The 19,582-nt window shown below is 34.2% G+C and overlaps 2 protein-coding genes across 4 annotated transcripts; both read left to right on the forward strand.

Moving 5' to 3' along the window:
- Window positions 1-1,809, forward strand: LOC114173159 (uncharacterized). The gene is made up of 4 exons (XM_028057405.2): window positions 1-291; window positions 578-667; window positions 754-850; window positions 1,429-1,809. The coding sequence occupies exons 1-4, from the start codon at window positions 3-5 to the stop codon at window positions 1,565-1,567; spliced, it is 615 nt and encodes a 204-aa protein (XP_027913206.1). The 5' UTR covers window positions 1-2; the 3' UTR covers window positions 1,568-1,809.
- A 2,479-nt stretch (window positions 1,810-4,288) lies between these two features.
- Window positions 4,289-19,091, forward strand: LOC114173850 (uncharacterized). Of its 3 annotated transcripts, none has more exons than XM_028058500.2 (15): window positions 4,289-4,409; window positions 4,678-5,142; window positions 6,699-6,776; window positions 7,047-7,102; window positions 12,034-12,153; window positions 12,238-12,308; window positions 12,866-12,959; window positions 13,097-13,300; window positions 14,267-14,518; window positions 15,946-16,054; window positions 16,250-16,317; window positions 17,782-17,851; window positions 17,940-18,014; window positions 18,097-18,188; window positions 18,779-19,091. In XM_028058500.2, the coding sequence occupies exons 2-15, from the start codon at window positions 4,822-4,824 to the stop codon at window positions 18,852-18,854; spliced, it is 1,686 nt and encodes a 561-aa protein (XP_027914301.1). In that variant the 5' UTR covers window positions 4,289-4,409; window positions 4,678-4,821; the 3' UTR covers window positions 18,855-19,091. The 3 variants fall into 3 exon arrangements, 2 of the variants coding, with proteins under 2 accessions (XP_027914301.1, XP_027914300.1); XM_028058499.2 differs by having other exon boundaries at window positions 4,314-4,473; XR_014993003.1 differs by lacking the exons at window positions 12,034-12,153; window positions 12,238-12,308; window positions 12,866-12,959; ... (6 more) ...; window positions 18,097-18,188; window positions 18,779-19,091 and adding exons at window positions 7,563-8,587; window positions 8,905-9,315 and having other exon boundaries at window positions 4,314-4,473.
- The last annotated feature ends 491 nt before the right edge of the window (window positions 19,092-19,582 follow it).

A 19,582-nucleotide genomic window follows, 5' to 3' on the forward strand; every position in this document is an offset into this window, starting at 1 on the left:
ATATGAGCCTTCTGTTTCTGCTCTCCCTTATCTCATTTGCTTTTTCCTTCTCAGTGTTGTGCAGAAAAGGGAGAAGCCAATCAATCATGGTTTCCACTTCACTACCCTCTTTCATTCAGATTTCATCAACAAATTCTTCTTTCACTGAAAAACTCAGCACTCCTCAAAAGAAGTTTCAAATTAGAATATCCACAAATTCTTTGCCTTTTCCTTCTCTTCCTTCATGCAAACCACTTCAAAACTCAGTTCCTTTGGCTGCTTCACTTGCCATTCTTCTTTGGACAACCCCTGGTAGGTACCACTATCATGTGTTGCTGCTTTCTTGTACTATGTTGTGTCATTACGTGGTGTTGTGTCGGCTGAAATTTCATTCATTGATTTATTATTTTATCGATAAATGTTTGTTGGAAGTTTATTTTATAAGTCAAGTTTTTTAGAGTTGAGTTGAGTTAGACTTAAAGTGTATTCTTTAATAATGTTTTTTTCATTTCTCTTTTTAATCGACCGTACCAATCTTATTTTCCTGAAAAATATGGTTATTATTAACTGAAAGTATGAGCATTTTCGTATTATGCAGCAAATGCTGGATTCATGTCAGGAATTTCTGGTCTAGAGGCTGTTCCTGGTCCTCAGCTACCACAGATTGACTTTCTCAAAAATCTCAATGGTCCCAACTTAAACTATTGTGCTTTTGTTTTCTGAAATCAGCTGAAATTGATGAAACTGAAACTGGGTTCATTTCTGTTTTTGCAGATGAAAACCAGAAGAAATATGCAGAGAATGATGAAAGAATTAAGTCGTCTCCTTTGCTGAAGAAACTGCTTGAGCAATCCAAGTTGAATAAAGAGAAGTAATCTTTTTTGTTTTAATTGCGTGTGTTGTTTGCAGAGTCAAAATCTTATGATACTGCATTGGACTATATAGATGGTAAATGATAAATGAAAAATGCAAATATGAAAGTTGAGAATTGAATACCATACAAGACCATACAAGGATGAAGACTAGTATACTCATTATTTTAAGTTTTTGTGTTGAAAATATTGTTAATCCCTTATTTTTGTTGAACTCGACTCATGTCTCGTTGTGATGTTGTATTTTTCTGCTAATCTAAAGACCTCTCAAATTTTACTTATAATTGTATAATTTTTAGTAAATTTTAGACAATAATCATAGAATGAGTTATTTACCAAGTGGTTCAAAGTTTGAAACCTAATGTTACTAGTCATGAATAATCTCTACCAGGGCCATGTTTAAGAATTAAGAAAAATGAGTAAATTAGTTGTTATCTTTTTCAGTTTCTTTCCATGTAAAAATTTAGGAGAAAACCCTTATGACTGCAATCTAATACCTTAATGATTCGAATGACTTGTTTATGATTTTGTTGCATCTATTGTGATGAAGAAACAATGACAGTTTTTTGGTGTTCAGAAACCGTAAAGAAATTGAGAACAAGTACTGCATAAGAGGAGCAGAATGGGGAGTTGGAGATTGTTCTGCAGAGGGAATGTCTCCAGAGGAGAGGGACAAATTCATAGCAATGTTGAAGCAGAAAGCTGGACAAGAGTAACATCATCATCTCATTACACCATACAGAACAAAAGATAATCAAAAAGGGTTTAACATAAATTATGAACAGCTGCAACTTTAAGCATTTAGAATTCTACAAGGTGAAGAAACAGATAGGTCTATTGCAGATTTTCAAAATTTTGTTCTGAATCCTTCCCACATCATTTATTTATGTCTATTATTATTCAGAAAAAAACTCATACTTCATTCCTACTTTAGAAGCTTTCATCTCATTTTCCTTTATGCTTCTTTCCCCCTCTCTTGTTATGTTACTACCATTCTTGTGCAGGTTCATCACATCCAAAAATTGGTAAATTCATACAAATTCTGATAAGCATTCTAACAAAAAAAAGTAATAAAGCTTTCACAAATTAACATAAAAATTTGTCTGAGGATCAAACTCTGATCTCACATGCATGTATGAATAATTCACAAGTATCTATTTCAATACTTTCAGGTAAGATTTGACACCTATTTATCTAAATTTTATAATAAAACAAACACTCAAGTTCCTAACATCAAACATTATTATAGGTTAGAATGTCACATAAACCGTCGAATTGACAAAAATTAGAGAGTATTCGGATCAATTTGCCTATTCCATTATTGTATCACACTTAGTGTCGGGTTATTATCCGACTACTATTAATATTCAGTTTCAAGTTTTTAAGATATAGAAGTTTCGACATGAAAACTATTCTACATCAATTAAAAATAATATATAATAAGAATAAATTTTATTTTATGAATCGGTTTTATAAAATAATTTCACATCGATTAAAAATAAAATATATTTATAATATATAAGTAGGTGTAAATTTTATTTTATAAATTAATTTTATAAAAAAAATTAAAATTAAATTAAACTTAAAATCTAACATAAAAAATCATAAAATCAAATAGTACTAATGGATTGGAAAAAATACGGGTGTCAAAACGGATTTGGTTCAACGGGCTAGTCTGTCAGCCAGTGTTAAAAAAGACGAGTTAGGTTGAAAGTTTTAACCTGTTAGCCCGTTTTGGCCGTCTCGTCCAGCCCGTCAACTTGACAGGCCAAAGTATCGGCCAGCTAACCCGTTTTAAAAAAATAAAAGTAATTAAAAAGATTAATTTTTTATATTATATTTTTTAAATATGTAAATATATAATAGTATTATAATTTAAATCATTGATACCTACCAATTAAGTTTCAATTATTAGTTATAATTTAATAATTTAATATGTAAATTTAATAATTATTTTAATTTATCTAATTAAAAACATTAACTAATCAATTAAAAATTTTAAAAATATTTTATTTGATTAAATATGCCTTTAATAATAATTTATATGTAAATATAAACAAATTTTAAAAATAAAAGAATTAAAAACAAATTAAAAAAGTTTTAAAAAAATTTAAAAAAAAAAAGAAAAAAAAGTGAACGAAACAGTTCGACCAGACCTGTCCTATACGGACTAAATTGTAATTATTGATCGGTTTCTGTTTGATAAACTAGCTCGACTCGACCATTTTTTACAGGTCACAGACGGTTGAATAGACCGACCCATTTTGTCACGTCTGAAGAAAAAAAAAACAATTGCACGGTTTTCCAATCAATGTATTACTTGGTCACTAGGGAACATGGCACGTGAATGTGTGTTGAATCAGCATAAAGCAAGGGTTTTGTGTAGAACCCACTACAATTGTGTCCTTTTCCCCTTGCCTCTCTTGTGTTCGTCAGCATGTTAAGTTCTGGATTTAATTTGCACACAACTCAGCACACACAAGGAAAACTTGGTTTGTTTACGTAAAATCACTTCGGTCATTTTTGTCACGATGTTTGAAACTTGGGACTTGTGAAGTGAATTTCAGTAGGATCAAAGTTCTGAAGATGTTCAATATAAAACTAATTTGCAATATATAAATTGAGTAATTCTTATCTTATAATCTAATTTTATGGTATCAAATTAGATTTAAACTCGATTTTAATATAATATCACAATATTATTCCTAATTTATTTAGGAACTAAGCATTGGTATATGTAGAAACATTTTCTATTTTTTTTCTCGTTATTTCCTTTGTTTTGTCAGATTAACTGTCATGTCACGTTCAAATTAAGAATATCGATGGATACAATAAAAATTTGGTTAATATAACTTTCTCATATTTAAGAATTACGCTTAATTTGAACTCAAAGAATATCGGTTAAAATCTTTTTTTTTTTTCTAAAATTATCGTTACTATTGGAAGATTCACTTAAATATTATTTTGTTTGAAATTGATTGAATTATTATTCTTAGTACCTTGATGGCATGTTTGTTTATTCCCAATATTTTTTGGGAGATTTTGTATATAATTAAGTAAATACTTACCAAGATGAATATAGTTATTGATAGATTTTTTTTATTAATATTTTTGGTGTAAATGAATCTTAAATTTTCATGGAAATACATAATTGAAAATTTTATTTGAAGATAAATTTAGATATTTAATAATATATATATAATTAGTTAAGATGTGTACTCATAAACAGTGAATACGAACCATCATAATTGTATGTAAATAGTAACATTGCAATTATTCTTAAAAAATATTACGGGAAACTATTAAATAATCAATTAATTAATATTAATTTGTTGCTTAATCATTGGCACCGCAATCTGATAAAAACATTACCTAAAAGACAAAAATCAAACAAACGTAATCTTTTTTCTTTTTTTTTTTATATATATAAAATCAATAATTAAATAAAAATTTAAACTTTTCAAGCTCATCGTCCCGTGTAACCAGCAACAACAGTGTTGTATTATATCTCATTTGATCCCCAAATGAACAAACTTTAAGGAGAAGAAGCGAAAGAAGGTGCTGCTTTTCGAAACCCAGATTTCAGTTTCAGATATTAACGTTTTCTCCATGAGAAATTAAGGTTTTCCCTTTTCATATATATCAAAATTTGCCCCCTTCATATCGAAGGGAAATAATATGACGAGTTTTCCTCTTCATTTAGCCTTGAAAATTGAAAATCCTGTTTTTTTTTGTTATTGCGTTTTCTTCCTCGCTGGACAAATGTTAGTTGAAGAAAAGGTTTGCCCATGAAATTTGTTTTGGAATCTCATGTTTTGTTTTATAGGAGGTTCTCATGGTTGAGATTGTGCTGATTGAATAGCCAAGGTGTGAATTCGGGATTGTTAATGTGCAATTGTGGAACTTGCAAAGGTTATTTGGAAGAACCTCAACATAAGGATTGGTGCTGTTGATTTTAGGAGTCCCTGAAATGTATAGGCCTGTGGCTACTGCAGATTCAGCCACATCCCGGGGTGGATTGCCAAATGATAGTGGGGACTCTGTTGTGACTTTGGATCAAGTTCCAAGGTGGATTGATGCTGAACATTCCTTAGAGCATAACAACGGAGACTCAGCATTTTCTAGTTCATACTTTCCTGATCCCTTGACGTTCAAGTCCGGGACAGAGAGCGGTGGCAGTGGTTCTGAGTCAAGGTTTCCTGTTAACCATGAAGTTAATTCCAAGATATACTTGTGGAGGGGTAACCCCTGGAACCTTGAGGTGGATGCTGTGGTAAATTCAACAAATGAGGTGAGTGAGTGCATGTGTGTTTAGTAGTGACATAGTTTGGTTTTTCTTTACATATTTATGTAGTTTGGTTTAGCTTTTCTTGGTTTGGTAATTGAGAGTTAGTTAATGTTAAGATATTTTCTTTGTTTTTACTGTAATTCAAGTTGTGCAAACAAAGCAAGAAAATAGGATCACCTGTTGAAGGAGTTTGCGATCATTACTTGTTTGTGTCTACACTAGAAAACAATTGACATTGAACTTTTTGGATAAACTGTAAATTTCTACTGCTGTTCTTAAGTTAAGTTAAAGATTGTTTTAATTTCTGATCGGTTTTCCTTTCTTCATTCTTTTATGATATTATGATCTGTAAGGACTCCTAGGTAACAGTTTGGACTGATAAGGACGCCAGAGTGGTTGTTTTATCATATAAAGCGATTGCTTTATTCATGTGCATGTTCTCTCCAATTGAGAAAGTGTTATTGTTCTTCATGCTCAATTTATTTATTTGCATGCATCTCCTATTGGACACTGGCATTGATGATATTAGAATATCTATAAAATATCTCAGTGTCATTGTTTTATTTGAAGTATTTTGATTACTTTAAATGTTTTCTTACAATTTGTTTCCACCTTCCATAATATTTTGTTTGCTTAATTAATTATAACTAGTAGCCTAATATTATAATAAACAAGAGCTAATAGTTTGTCTAATGTATGACTTCATGTCCATCATGGGGGTGCCTTCTGCCCCTTTTTGGTCACTATTACCTCCCATCTTCAGACGTTGTTCTCTCTTGTCAGATGAGGCCTCCTTGTCAATGATTAGCATTTGCCACCTTCCTGAGCTTTAAATGTTCATTAACAAGTTGGAAGCTGAATAAGCTTTAGTTTGAGAATATGTAGAAAATATCTGATAGTACCTTTATGGTATTTTTGAGTATGTTCTCGTAGTCTAAATGGATTTTCCATATTTCAGGATTTGTTCCTTTATTTAACTAGAATTAGGATTTAGGAGCTCAATGATATTATCATAGATACTAAATAGACTATTCTGTCTTTTTTATTATCTCCTTTCCTCTTTCCCTATTAATTTCAACATACAAGAAACCCATCTTTAGAGAAATTGCATAAATATTTCTTTTTGAGTCATTGAATTCTTAGAGGCACTTGCTTTCTGATGCTTGAGTGTAATTAAATTTTCAGCTAAAAGTGACTTATTCCTGATAAGTAATAAAATCACACAATATTGAACCTTAAGAAAGAATCTCTGGGTAAATTTATTGAAATGATGTCATTAACGCAGGATCTATATTTTAAATAAACTTGACAAAGACCAATTTTTACCTGCCTGTTGCTCAATGCTCACTTTTTTCTGTCCTGTGTCTGTCATGACATTGGAAATTGAGTCACATATAAGTTCTATCAATTCTCAACAATTATGTTGCACCTTAGACTATTATGATTATGTATGTAATGATACTATACTATGTAGCAAGTCGGTACTGGACCTCCAGTAAATAATATAATTGAGCTAATAGCATTATATTTCTTAGCTTGCTTGCATTTATTGTCTACAGGTCTTGGATGAATCACACAGCAGCCCTGGATTGCATGCAGCAGCTGGACCTGGCCTTGCAGAAGAATGTGCAACTTTGGTATAGTTCTTATAAGTTATAAATTGTAATGTAATAATTTTATTATGCGCTCAATTTTATTTGAGCTCGTAAATTTAGTGATTATTATATTTTCTTTGGAATTTTTTATTTGTTGGGTGTGATAATATTTTGGTTGGGAGATTGAGCTCAAGATGGCAGCATTGTGTCATCATTATGTTTCAACAATCCATAAAATGACATGCCAGGAAGCAGCTTTCTTGAAATGGTTATGATAATTTAATTGATATCACATATCTCAATTGTTGACAGGGTGGATGTCGAACAGGGATGGCGAAAGTAACCAATGCCTATGACCTTCCTGCAAGGTTTGTATATAGACTCCCTTTTTTTCCTTTTCAAAGTCGGAAATTGCTATTACACTATAATTTTTTTTTGTCTCCACGCTATTACAGTATAATTTTTTTTGTCTCCTCTCTTGGAGAAAGGAAACTGAGAATGTCTTTAAGTCAGTGCTGTTGCATTCTCATGCTACCTTTGATCGCTTTTGAATTTTGATTGTATATTATGAATGGCATATGTGATCCAATGCACGTGTATAAGTGTACAGTGGCATGGATTTGGATTTGTAAATTATAGCATATGCGATTGTGAGTGCATGCATGTGGACACTGCAATGTGGACATTGGCAGAAACTTGTTTTCTCTTTTCGTATGTTTTGGTGTGAGATGAGATCATTAAGTCATTTGTCATGCTACACAAATTATGTTAATGGGTTCTGAAACCTTGTTTCTGATCTGTATTCGTTTGCATATATAATTCTCTCAGCTTGAAGTTAGATTCATTGCATAGGGTTTCTCCCTCTATGGCTTCTTCCGCTGCCACTTCAGGTGTGTCATCTTCAAGCACCTCTCTGTCTGAACCCTCTGTTTATACCAACTACGTCAATGTGCATTTATACATTGACAAGTTGGATGGCACAAATTATGTGACATGGGCATCCGATATCAAACTTTGGCTCAAGAGTCAAGGATATGAAGATCATCTCACCCAGAGTGTAACTACAGTTGCTGCAGATGAAGCTTCCCGCTGGACAAAAATTGATGCCCAATTATGCATCGTCATTAAGTCCACCATTACCTCTTCGCTGAAACAAATGTTTCGTTCATACGAAACATGTTCAGACGTTTGGGCACAAGCCAAGTTATTATACACCAATGACACTCAACGTCTTTATGGTGTTTGTCAGGATCTTCTCACGATTGTTGCTCCGCGGAGTCCTGGTCTCATGGCTGAATATTTGGGCAAAATTCATGCCCTTCTCCATGAGTTTAATGAGTTATTGCCTCCGGCCTCTACTCCAGCCAAAGAACTTGAGCAACGGTCAAAGTTCTTTATGTTGTTGGCATTACATGGTCTTTCCGATGAATATTCCCATGTTCGCGACCAGATTTTGGGGTCTTCTGTTGTGCCCAACTTTACTACTACTAGTTCTGCCCTTTTACGTGTGCCAAGAAAACAAGTTATTGATACATCTACTTGTGCTGATGATTCCTCAGTCTTGGCCTCTCAACGAGATGATCGCAATCGTTTTCGCAAGCCAGGAAAGGGACAACCCAAGTGTGACCATTGTGGCAAGTTAGGCCACAAGATTAACAAGTGTTATGCTCTTTATGGACGTCCTCCTCGGTCTACTGTAGTGGTTCACTCTGATCCTCCTCCCCGATCAGCGACTGCGGATCCTGCTTCATCTGATACCGCAGGGCACCCTGCCATTTTCAATGACTTTCTCAAATAGTATGAGGAACGTTAGAGTTCTAGTTCCACTATATCTGCCTTTGTTGCACGCACAGGTACATCATTTGTTGGCCGGACTCACTTTGATTCTCTTGGTCCTTGGGTTCTTGACTCAGGGGCCATAGATCATATTACTGGTAACAAATTTTTGTTTTCTTCTTTGTCTTGTCCGGATCATTTACCCTCAGTTACAATGGCTGATGGGTCTAGAGTCTCATCTCATGGTGTTGGTACTGTTAATATTTTTTCAGCCATATCCATTGATCATGTTCTTTATGTCCCTAGGTCTCCATTCAATTTATTATCCGTCAGTCGTCTAACTCGTTCTCTTGATTGTATTATTTCCTTTACCAAAGATTCTATTTGTTTACAGGACCGGAGTTCGAGACACATGATTGGCACCGAATGTGAGTCTCATGGTCTGTATCATCTTCGTCCTCCTTCACATGTTGGCGCAGCTATGGAATCAACATCCCTTCTTCATGCACAATTTGGTCATCCCAGCCTTGCCAAACTGCAACAACTTGTCCCCAGCTTGTCCAAGTTATCTAGTTTGTCGTGTGAGTCTTGTTAATTAGGAAAGCATAGTCGTAGTTCTTTTCCTTGTAATGTCTCACAACGGGCTTTGTCCCCTTTTGCATTAGTTCATTCGGACATTTGGGGACCTAGTCGTGTTAAATCTACTTTAGGTTTTCAGTATTTTGTTACTTTTATTGATGATTATTCAAGATGTACTTGGTTATATTTAATGAAAAATCGTTTTGAGTTGTTCTCTATTTTTCAATCATTCTTTCATGAAATTAAAATTCAGTTTGAGAGATCTATTTGAAATTTGCGAAGTGATAATGGTCGTGAATATCTCTCTCAATCCTTCAAACATTTTATGGCTTCTCAGGGCATTCTTCATCAAACATCATGTGCTTATACACCCCAACAAAATGGAGTGGCTGAGCGCAAGAATAGGCACTTTATTGAAACAACTCACACTCTTTTAATTCATGGTGCAATTCCTTCACATTTTTGGGGTGATGCATTAATCGCATGCCTTCTTCAGTCTTGCATAACCAAGTTCCTCATTCTATTTTATTTCCTCACGACCCTCTTCACCCTTTACCTCTTAAAGTCTTTGGGTCCACATGTTTTGTTCACGATTTTAGTCCTAGCCTGGATAAGTTGTCTCCGAGAGCACACAAATGTGTCTTCTTAGGATCCCACGCTCACAAAAAGGGTATAAGTGTTTCTCTCCTTCCCTCAACCGTCATTTTATCTCTGCTGATGTCACCTTTGACTAGTCTTCTTTTTACTTCACACACTTCTCTTCTCGTTGTGAGCCACCATCTACTACTATAGATATCCCTATTGTGTGTGATCCTCCTAGTGTGCCCACTTCCAGTGCCACCTCGGATTCTCCTCAGCCACCTCCGAGTGTACCTATTGCGGATAGACCACCTCTTCAGGTTTATAGCAGAAGACACTGTTGCCAACCACCACCACATGACTCACATCAAGTGCCGAGTTATTTGTTTCCTACGGTTCCAAGAATTGAGTCTGATCTTCCCATTGCCCTTCGTAAAGGTATGCGTTCTACCCGTAATCATTCCCCCCATTATGCTACTTTGAGTTATCATAGAATCTCTCCATCTTTCTATACATGCCTTTCGTCTATTTCCTCTTTGTCAATTCCAAAATCTTTAGGTGATGCATTAGTCCACCCTGGTTGGCGTTAGGCCATACTTGATGAATTGAGTGCTCTCAGGCATAGTGGAACGTGGGATCTTGTCCAATTACCATCTTGGAAATCTGTTGTTGGTTGCAGGTTGGTCTATGCTATCAAAGTTGGCCCTAATGGTACTGTTGACCATCTCAAAGCTCGCCTTGTTGCCAAAGGTTACACACAAATCTTTGGTTTGGATTATGGTGATACCTTTTTTCCAGTGGCCAAGATGGCATCTGTTCGCTTATTCTTTGCCATGGCTGCTCTTTGACAATGGCCTCTTCACCAACTTGATGTCAAAAATGCATTCCTAAATGGCGATTTGAATGAAGAAATTTATATGGATCAACCTCCGAGTTTTGTTGTTCAGGGGGAGTCTTCTGGATTGGTTTGTCGTCTTCACAAATCTTTATATGGCCTAAAGCAGTCTCCTCGGGCCTGGTTTGGAAAATTCAGTAGTTTTGTTCAACAATTTGGTATGTCTCGCAGTGAAGTGGATCATTTAGTTTTTTATCGTCACTCCAGTCCTGGATGTATCTACTTAATAGTATATGTTGATGACATTGTTCTCACTAGAAGCGACAACCTTGGCATCTCCCTCTTAAAGCAACATCTTTGTCGTCATTTTCAGACCAAAGATTTTGGAAAACTCAGGTATTTCTTGGGTATTGAAGTAGCACAATGCAATAGTGTTATTGTCATATCTCAGAGGAAATATGTATTGGATATTTTGGAGGAAACTGGGTTAATGAATTCTAAAGCTGTAGAAACACCCATGGATCCTAATATTAAATTTCTACCTAAACAGGGGGAGCCTTTCTTAGATCCTGAACAATATAGACGATTAGTTGGAAAGTTGAATTATCTTACTGTTACTCGTCCTGATATTTCTTTTGCTGTACGCGTGGTGAGTCAATTCCTTAATTCCCCATGTGAAGAACATTGGAATGCAATCATTCGCATATTAAAGTATATCAAAAGCTCTCCTGGAAAAGGTTTACTATATGATTCCAAATCTAATACAAAAGTTGTATGCTATTCAGATGTTGACTGGGCAGGATCACCTTTCGACAGAAGATCTACTTCCGCATATTGTGTCTCGATTGGTGGTAATTTGATCTCTTGGAAGAGCAAGCAACAAAGTGTTGTGGCAAGATCTAGTGTAGAAGCGGAATATAGAGCTATGGCTTTAGCCACTTGTGAACTTGTTTGGCTTAAGCAATTGCTTTAAGAATTGCAATTTGGAGATGTCACTCAAATGACACTCATATGTGACAATCAGGCTGCTCTTTACATTAGCTCTAATCCTGTCTTTCATGAGAGGACCAAACACATTGAAATTGACTGTCACTTCATTCGAGAAAAAATCCTATCCGGGGACATCAAGACCGAGTTTGTCAACTCAAGTGATCAATTAGCAGATATTTTCACTAAGTCTCTTCGAGGACCTAGAATTGATTATCTTTGTAGCAAGCTTGGTACATACGATTTGTATGCACTAGCTTGAGGGGGAGTGTTAGATGATATAATGTTTTGTTTAGTAGTTGGGCTGAGCCCATTATGTATTTTTGGGTTTGGCCCATTATCATTATAAATAAACTATCCTTTGTGTAGGGTTTACACAAGGGAGATTAATCCCAAAACCCTTTTTCATCTTATTTTACAACACCAATTAATTCTCTCAGCTTGAAGTTAGATTCATTGCATATGAAATTTACACCAATTAATTCTCTCAGCATGAAGTTAGATTCATTGTATATGAAATTTACACCAATTAATTTCTTGCAGGAAAGTTATCCATACTGTGGGGCCTAAGTATGCTTCGAAGTACCAAACTGCTGCAGAAAACGCTTTAAGCCATTGCTATCGTTCTTGCCTAGAACTTTTAGTTGAACATGGGCTTAAAAGGTTTTTGTTTCCTTGAAACATTTTGTTTTCCATATAGCTTCAAAGATCTGAGACTTACTTTTTTGTTTGGCACTTATCAATCAGTATTGCTATGGGATGTATTTATACTGAGGCAAAGAATTATCCCCGTGAGCCAGCAGCGCATGTAGCTATAAGTGAGTTTTTTGCACATTTTACATTTCATATGTTCATTATTGTGATATTTATCCTGACCAAATAAATTAAACAGGTTGAGGCTGATAATGTTGTATGAATTAAACTGACCTTCTTTTGGAGATAAATTACTTTATTGCTGTTCCATCCATACAGAGAATATCAGTCTTTAATGTGAAAAATGAAAAAAGTAACAAGCTAATTTTATCTTAAGAAGAAAAGTAAATCAATCATTGATTGAAAGGGAGAGGAAGAAGATATAATGACAAAACATGCTCGGGTGCATATCAGTTTACTTCTTTAGTGTTCCATCTTACTAACTAGTATTAGATTATTGATTAAGGGGATGACAAGGTTCAAATTACGAAGAAGGCAGATGCTTGTATAGTTGCATCCTTTTGTGCAAAATTCTACCATTTTATGTAGTTCCAAAACCCTCATTTCATTGTATAGACATAACGAATGACTGGTTTTAACTGTTTGTGATGTCTGATTATTGTTACTATTGGTTTCTATACTTTGCATTCTTCTATATCTTTGCTAAGGTGTTTGTATTCAGGAACTGTGCGGCGATTTCTTGAGAAGCACAAAGACAATATAACAGCTGTCATCTTTTGCACTACCAGCACAATTGACACTGAGATATATAAAAGGTAATTTTTATTTTCTGTTATTGACGTATCCGGTGCTTTATATGAAATAAACTTGTCGAAAGTATATTTGTTTAATTTTCTTTTCTTTTCAAGTTTGTTACGTATTCACTGTTACCTTTCATATAATATCCATGTAGGTTGCTTCCGCTCTACTTTCCCCGGGATAAACAAGAGGAGTTGATGGCTTTGGCAAAGCTTCCTGCAGATGTTGGGGATGAGAATGGTGAGACTGTCATAGATGAGCGCAAAATCAGAATAAAACCTTTGCCTAAAAAGATTGCTTCAAAACCTGCTAGAGCTCCTGTTGATCTTCCTGTTAGTGATGTCGGTTCACTTCGCAGGTTAGTAAATTTTTTAACTTAGTGCGAGATTCTTGAAATATTTACCATTCTAAGCTCAGATTAATAGATCTCACCGAATCTAATAAAACATTCTATACTAAGACCCTATATTAGTCTGTATCACATATAAATTCACTTTATTTAGTCTATCTATCTATTATAAATGATGGGACACCATTATATGATTTTACTTGCCATTTGGAATGTGGGATGAATTTTTCTCTCTCTTCAAATGGTAATTGACGAATAAAACTAACATTTTGATTGTTGTCATCCAGTCATTCTATCGATTGTCAGATTTGTTCTTAATTATCATCTCTAATGGTAATAATTTGGAATTGTTGAAATTGCTTGGTCTTAGGTATTGTGGGGGAGGGGAAAGATACTTTGTATAATATTCTATAATGTATTATATTGTGTTGATTGTGTTGATATTCTATGAAACCTAAAGCACTAACGCATGTTCATTATCCAAAGAGAAAACAAATGAGATAACAAAATATGGAAACCGATATATATGTTTTAACAAACATTTTTGTTTCGTAGATGTAAAGTAGGTAGGGGGAGTGGATTGTATGAAAATGCTAAATGTCAAGAACTTTATTAAGAATGAAAGCAGATGGCAGTTTAAAATATGATTTTGGTCAGTAATCTAACTTTTTTGTTGCAATTTTGCGATGCTACTGTGCTTCATATTGCAACAGACAACATTTTCTTCTTTAAATGCCCCTTCAGCAGCAATGAAAAAAATGGTCAAAACCTACTTTTCCATTTCCTCAAATGTTTTTGCCGTGCAGGTCAAACAAGCACTTAAAAATTACTGTTCTTGTGGCTTTATGTTTGTTTTCCACAGTATTAATTGCCATAAGCTATATTTTCTTGGAGCTTTTTCATTGTATTTGTCTAAATAGGTGTCATCCATTTTTATAACTTGTATAATTTTCCTGATTAATTTGGTGTTTACAGGACTACATCTTATTTAGATACATTTCTGGATCCCGCCTTCATGTCTTTGATTAAGGACCCTGATGAAAGACGTTTGGAGCAGTGGGAAAAAACTGTTCAAGCACAAAGAGGCTGGAATTTTGCTAACTTGCTTGGATTTGGTGAAATAGGTGGATCTCCATTGTCTGCCGCTGAAGAATATTCTCTGCACTCTAGATATCTTTCGAAAGCAAAATCCTTAAATTTGTCTGAAATTGCAGAGATGAAAATTGTGTAAGTAATATCTATTTCATTGCTTTGTCATGCATACTTTCAGTTCCTAAATTAGTCAGGGATATTTATATGTTTCATTGTTTTTATTTATAAAATTGAGGAGAAATATGTGGCTAACAAGTCTGCACGTATACATGGTTATTAAAATCTGTCAACACTTAAAAACATACGAGTTTACGTGCTTATATATATTCCCCTAACCTGTTTAACTCGCAATAAAACTTGGTTTTGTGTAGGCTTGAGGCAGACTCCTTGAGAAAAATTGGTAGACTTGGCCCAACTCTGAATTCCTTAATGAGTGGATGAGTTTCATTGAGTGAATTTTCTTGTCCACAAGCAGGGGCATTTTGAGTCCTTTTCTTCAAAACAAGGAATCAGGGCTTCTCTTCTATTCTGGAAACCAAACTTGCGTTATAGTCCCAATTTTTATCCTTTGACGAATATTATAAATATGCGATCCTAAGAAAGGGAAATTTAACACTCTAAAATATTCATTCTAATTCCTTTATATTATCTTCATCTGGCTACCAAAGCCAGGTTCTGATCATGGGACCTATGGGTTATGGGCCCATCATCACTCAAACAATTGTAGAATCAACCCTAGCTAGCTTTTATGGGTGGTGAATCAAACACTTAAAATACTCCATTGAGGACCCCATATTACCCGATGTGGGTCTTGGGCACCTCATTACACCCAAGTTCCTATTAGAATCATCTCCTAATTTAGAGCTAATTAGCATTAACTATAAATGAGGAGCTTGTTAGAGATCTCATGTCAACTACAGACTTTAACCAAATTATAGTATAAAAGAGGATGCAAACTTCACATCTAAGATTAAGTTAGGCCTAAATCCCATCCATAAAAGAACTAATAGCTAATTCCTAGTACCATTCATTTTACGCTTGCTTAACTGTAGCAAGATTGATGAATTCAATTGATTGTTAGCAAAATTTCTAGGTTGAGAAATTTATGTCATTTGAACAAGTGATGAACTGAACAATGGGTGCTAAATTCTTCAGTCCTTTTGGTTATGACTTTTTCAGCTTAACTTGAAAATATATTTTCTCGTGATGTAATACTAAGACACTTGTGCAATATTAATGATACAAATTTTATTTTGTTAGAGAGAAAAGAAAAATGTTTTCGGATTATATTTATTAGAAATCTCTCACACCAAATAATAGTATATAGCAAATACAAACCTTATTTTACAAATCGATTTTACGAGGTTGAGTTAGGTTTATATTATACTTAATAATATCTAATTCTTGTAAGAATTCAACCATAGATACAATAAATAACAAAGTTTTAGGCCCTTTGAAGTTTTCTGGTATTCTGGCATCTCTTAACTATCCAAAAGGAAGATTTCATGCATGTGTTCAGATTGATATTTACTTTTAATTTCGGAGATACTTATGTTTTTCAGTTATCGTGGAGGGGTAGACAGTGAAGGCCGTCCTGTCATGGTTGTTGTCGGGGCCCACTTTTTGCTTAGATGTCTTGATCTGGAGCGATTTGTGCTTTATGTAGTGAAGGTGATTGAGCTATATCCTTCAGCTTGACATTGTACTGCTGACAAGCATAAGCTCAGCTATTATAAATTTATCTTCAATGTTGGGAAGTTTAATTTTCTTAATTTATCTTCATTTATGAATAATTTTTAATCCTTATTCTTTTGGTTTATGCTGTTTACTTTTTGAGTATACTAAAAGTTGTGTGTTAAATTTCAGGAGTTTGAGCCTATAATGCACAAACCATATACTATTGTATATTTTCACTCTGCTGCATCTCTGCAAGTGTAAGTGTTAAATGATGGAATTCTGGGATTCTCATATTGGTCTATTTCTTGTGTTATAGATATGAAATATGCTAGGGTTGTCTGTGAAAATATTTGGATGAGCTTACTGTATACCTTAATTGTTGAGCTAGTTATATAATTTGTGAATTAGTTGATTATGCAAATAAAAAATTCTTTCATACCTAAAACTCTTTAATTTCACTTTCAAATAGAAAAAGGGATCCGGAAATTCAACTGTCAATGTCGCAAAATATCGCTAACATTTTTGTTTGAGCTTGTATGGTATTTGTCAAAACCGTGGTTGCCCTCGATACATTTCAGGAAGTTTTATATTAGCCTTGCTGTAATTTTATTTTATATCACTACAACATGTCTTGCTATTAATACTAGGATTGTATATGGAGAAACGATCTCATAATCAGAGGGATTTCTCCCCTAGAATAAGTTTTCCCTATTTCGTAGAATTGTCAGCAGGTTCTTGTATATATAAATCTGATGTATCTCGTAAAATGATATATCACAGCTTATTCCTAAACTTGAGAGTACTTAATTGGCAAAACAGCTAACATTGTATATGTCAAAAGTTGATTTTAAGCTTAACTCAATCCCACAAAACCGGCTTATAAGGTGAGGTTTGCACCTCACTTATATATTTTGAAATTGCCTTATCTCTAGTCGATCGATGTGGGACTTCCAACACATTCCCTCACGCCGAGGTATATTCATCTTGTGCGTGGGACTAAAAATGGGTGGTCCGACATAGCGGGTGGAACAGAATGTCCAAGAAAGTTTACTAGGATAAGCTTTAATTTGGTTCTGATACCATGTTAGAAATGAGTTTTAAGTCTAACTCAACCCCACAAAACCGACTTGTAAGGTGAGGTTTGCACCCTATTTATATATTATGAAATTATTTTATCTCTGATCGATGTGAAACTTCTAACAGTATAAATAGCACTTTTTATTGATGCTAGAAACATTAGGTTGACCTTTTTCCGTTTTTGCCATGGTTTCTTGATGTTACTTTATGTAGTCATGTTTCTTTGTTGTGGTTGGTTCTGCTATATTGTTATGCCCGTTTGACATTACTAAATATGGCTACATACTTCATTTAAATGTGGCAATCTTTTGATGTGTTGTACTGTGGCTTAATCTATGCTCCTTTGTCATGGGTGGATTTTTCTGATAAGTTTGAATTCATTATTATCGTGGTAGCAGATTTGCATGCATGAGTGGTAGATTTTCTGTGAAACAAAAACTTAAGAGGGGCAAGGTGAAAGTAATTGGGAGTTGTTCTATAGCTAATACAACTTGCCACTAAAGTGAACCATACTTGAATATAGAATACATAGGAACACAATTGTGCTTTGATAGTTGGTTAACAATTATGAAACTGTGTTTATTAATAAAGCTTATCATCAGTTACTCAAGATTTGTATGCAATACCTTTTGTCACATAAATAGGCAACCGGACCTAGGTTGGATGAGAAGATTACAACAAATACTTGGGCGCAAGCACCAGCACAACCTGCATGTACGCATGCAACACATCTTTTTCCTTAAATGTATTTCTGTTATGCCTTTGTAATTCTTGTTCTGATCTCTCAATCTGATATGTACAGGCAATATATATCCTTCACCCAACTGTTGGACTAAAATTGACTATTTTCGCACTTCAGTTGCTTGTCGACGGTTTGGTATGAGTCAGATTTATTAACATACGTAAACATTTTTAAGAACATCATTTGCATGTTATTAACATTGATGATTAACTTTTAGGTATGGAAGAAAGTGGTGTATGTTGATAGATTACTACAGCTCTTCAGATATGTACCCCGTGAACAGTTGACCATCCCAGATTTCGTTTTTCAGTTGAGTCTTTATGTTTTCCAGTTTGCATTCCTTTTCATAATGCCATTCCGTGAACTAGGAGTACTAGTAGCACACTTCAACTGAAAATTTTGGAAATTACAAAATCACAAGTGGGAAATGGTGAATGAGATCTGCATGATTTTGTTATCTGTAGTTATATTAAAACTGTCCAAATGTTGGATACACATCAGCATTCACTTCTTTTTAATACCGTAGGAGATCTCTCACATTGATTAGACATAAAGTTAAATTATAATATATAAGTAAATACAAACTTTATCTTACTAAGTTGTTTTTATAAGATTGAATTAGATTTAAATTTCACTTTCTTAAAAAAAAAAATACACTAAGCAGTTATCCACTTACCTTGTGAAAGCAAAGGCAAATTGGTTTAGTTTTCAAGTGTGTGTAAAGAGTATGTTAAAAGTCTTGTTGCTAGCGTTTTTCTTTTCATAAAATGTTGTACTTCATTTCCGAAAGCATTTTGGCTTCAGAAAGGTGTAGCATATTTTGTTTGTTGTTTTCTATTTCCTGGTAAATGTTGCTTAGATTATAGGTTCTAATTCATTCTTTACTCATATTTTCATAGGCATGACTTGGAAGTGAATGGAGGAAAAGGTCTCATTGTGGATCCTAGAACAAAATATGTCTATCACCGACCATGATCATGCCATCTTCAGTTGATACAAGAGCTTCACTGAATGTAGTTTCTTCATTATTTTTGCCATGCCATTATTCTCTTTGGCAAGTGGAAGAGGGTCTAAGTGTATTGAAGAATTTGTTACTTTTTTGAACTACTGGAATGTTTTTCTGTAAGTAAAGTAATAGCATTTTCTTTATTTGTAATGAATGCCTAAGCGAGTTGTGAATATAATTTAAAGGTGATTTTGATCTCTGTTGAAGCTGGCTTGTTGTGCTTTACTCTTTACGTTTATGGTTGCACATTGGCATAATTTTTAATTAAACTGAGTTATGAATTACATTTGTGTTTAATTTAAACCACTTTTTTCTGAAAATAAAACAAAACATACCACAAACACTCCTATTTATTTTCATCTTTACATTGGAAGAAAACATCACTTCAATATTTTCTTCTGCTATAAGAAAATATTTAAACAATGACTAATTTTAGTGATAAAAAATAATTGTTCATATCGTGATTAGTTTGGATATCAAAACATTTGGTCACCAAAACCTTTAGTAGTCAAAATCTTGATAGGTAATGTTAGAAACCAATTCCTAAATACAAGACTTTAATTAACTCCTAAATACAAGACAATTAGTTTGAGCCAAAGGTCAAGCCAAGTCAACACATGTTAAAGGTCAAATCAAGCCATCCCAGTCTGTAGGTCGAGACTTTGGGTCAAAGGCCAAGCCGGGTCAACACATGTTA

The sequence above is a fragment of the Vigna unguiculata genome, chromosome 2, assembly GCF_037176805.1.
Source record: "Vigna unguiculata cultivar grain cowpea cultivar isolate G323 ecotype 2 chromosome 2, ASM3717680v1, whole genome shotgun sequence".
Lineage (NCBI taxonomy): Eukaryota > Viridiplantae > Streptophyta > Magnoliopsida > Fabales > Fabaceae > Vigna > Vigna unguiculata.

Excerpts from the sequence above, each read along its gene's own strand:
- LOC114173159 (XM_028057405.2), top strand. The coding sequence starts at position 3 with ATGAGCCTTCTGTTTCTGCTCTCCCTTATCTCATTTGCTTTTTCCTTC. Across the intron at positions 292-577 it reads TCTTCTTTGGACAACCCCTG|CAAATGCTGGATTCATGTCA; the intron begins GTAGGTACCACT and ends CGTATTATGCAG. Across the intron at positions 851-1,428 it reads TCCAAGTTGAATAAAGAGAA|AAACCGTAAAGAAATTGAGA; the intron begins GTAATCTTTTTT and ends TTTGGTGTTCAG.
- LOC114173850 (XM_028058500.2), top strand. The coding sequence starts at position 4,822 with ATGTATAGGCCTGTGGCTACTGCAGATTCAGCCACATCCCGGGGTGGA. Across the intron at positions 6,777-7,046 it reads CAGAAGAATGTGCAACTTTG|GGTGGATGTCGAACAGGGAT; the intron begins GTATAGTTCTTA and ends AATTGTTGACAG. Across the intron at positions 12,154-12,237 it reads GTTGAACATGGGCTTAAAAG|TATTGCTATGGGATGTATTT; the intron begins GTTTTTGTTTCC and ends CTTATCAATCAG.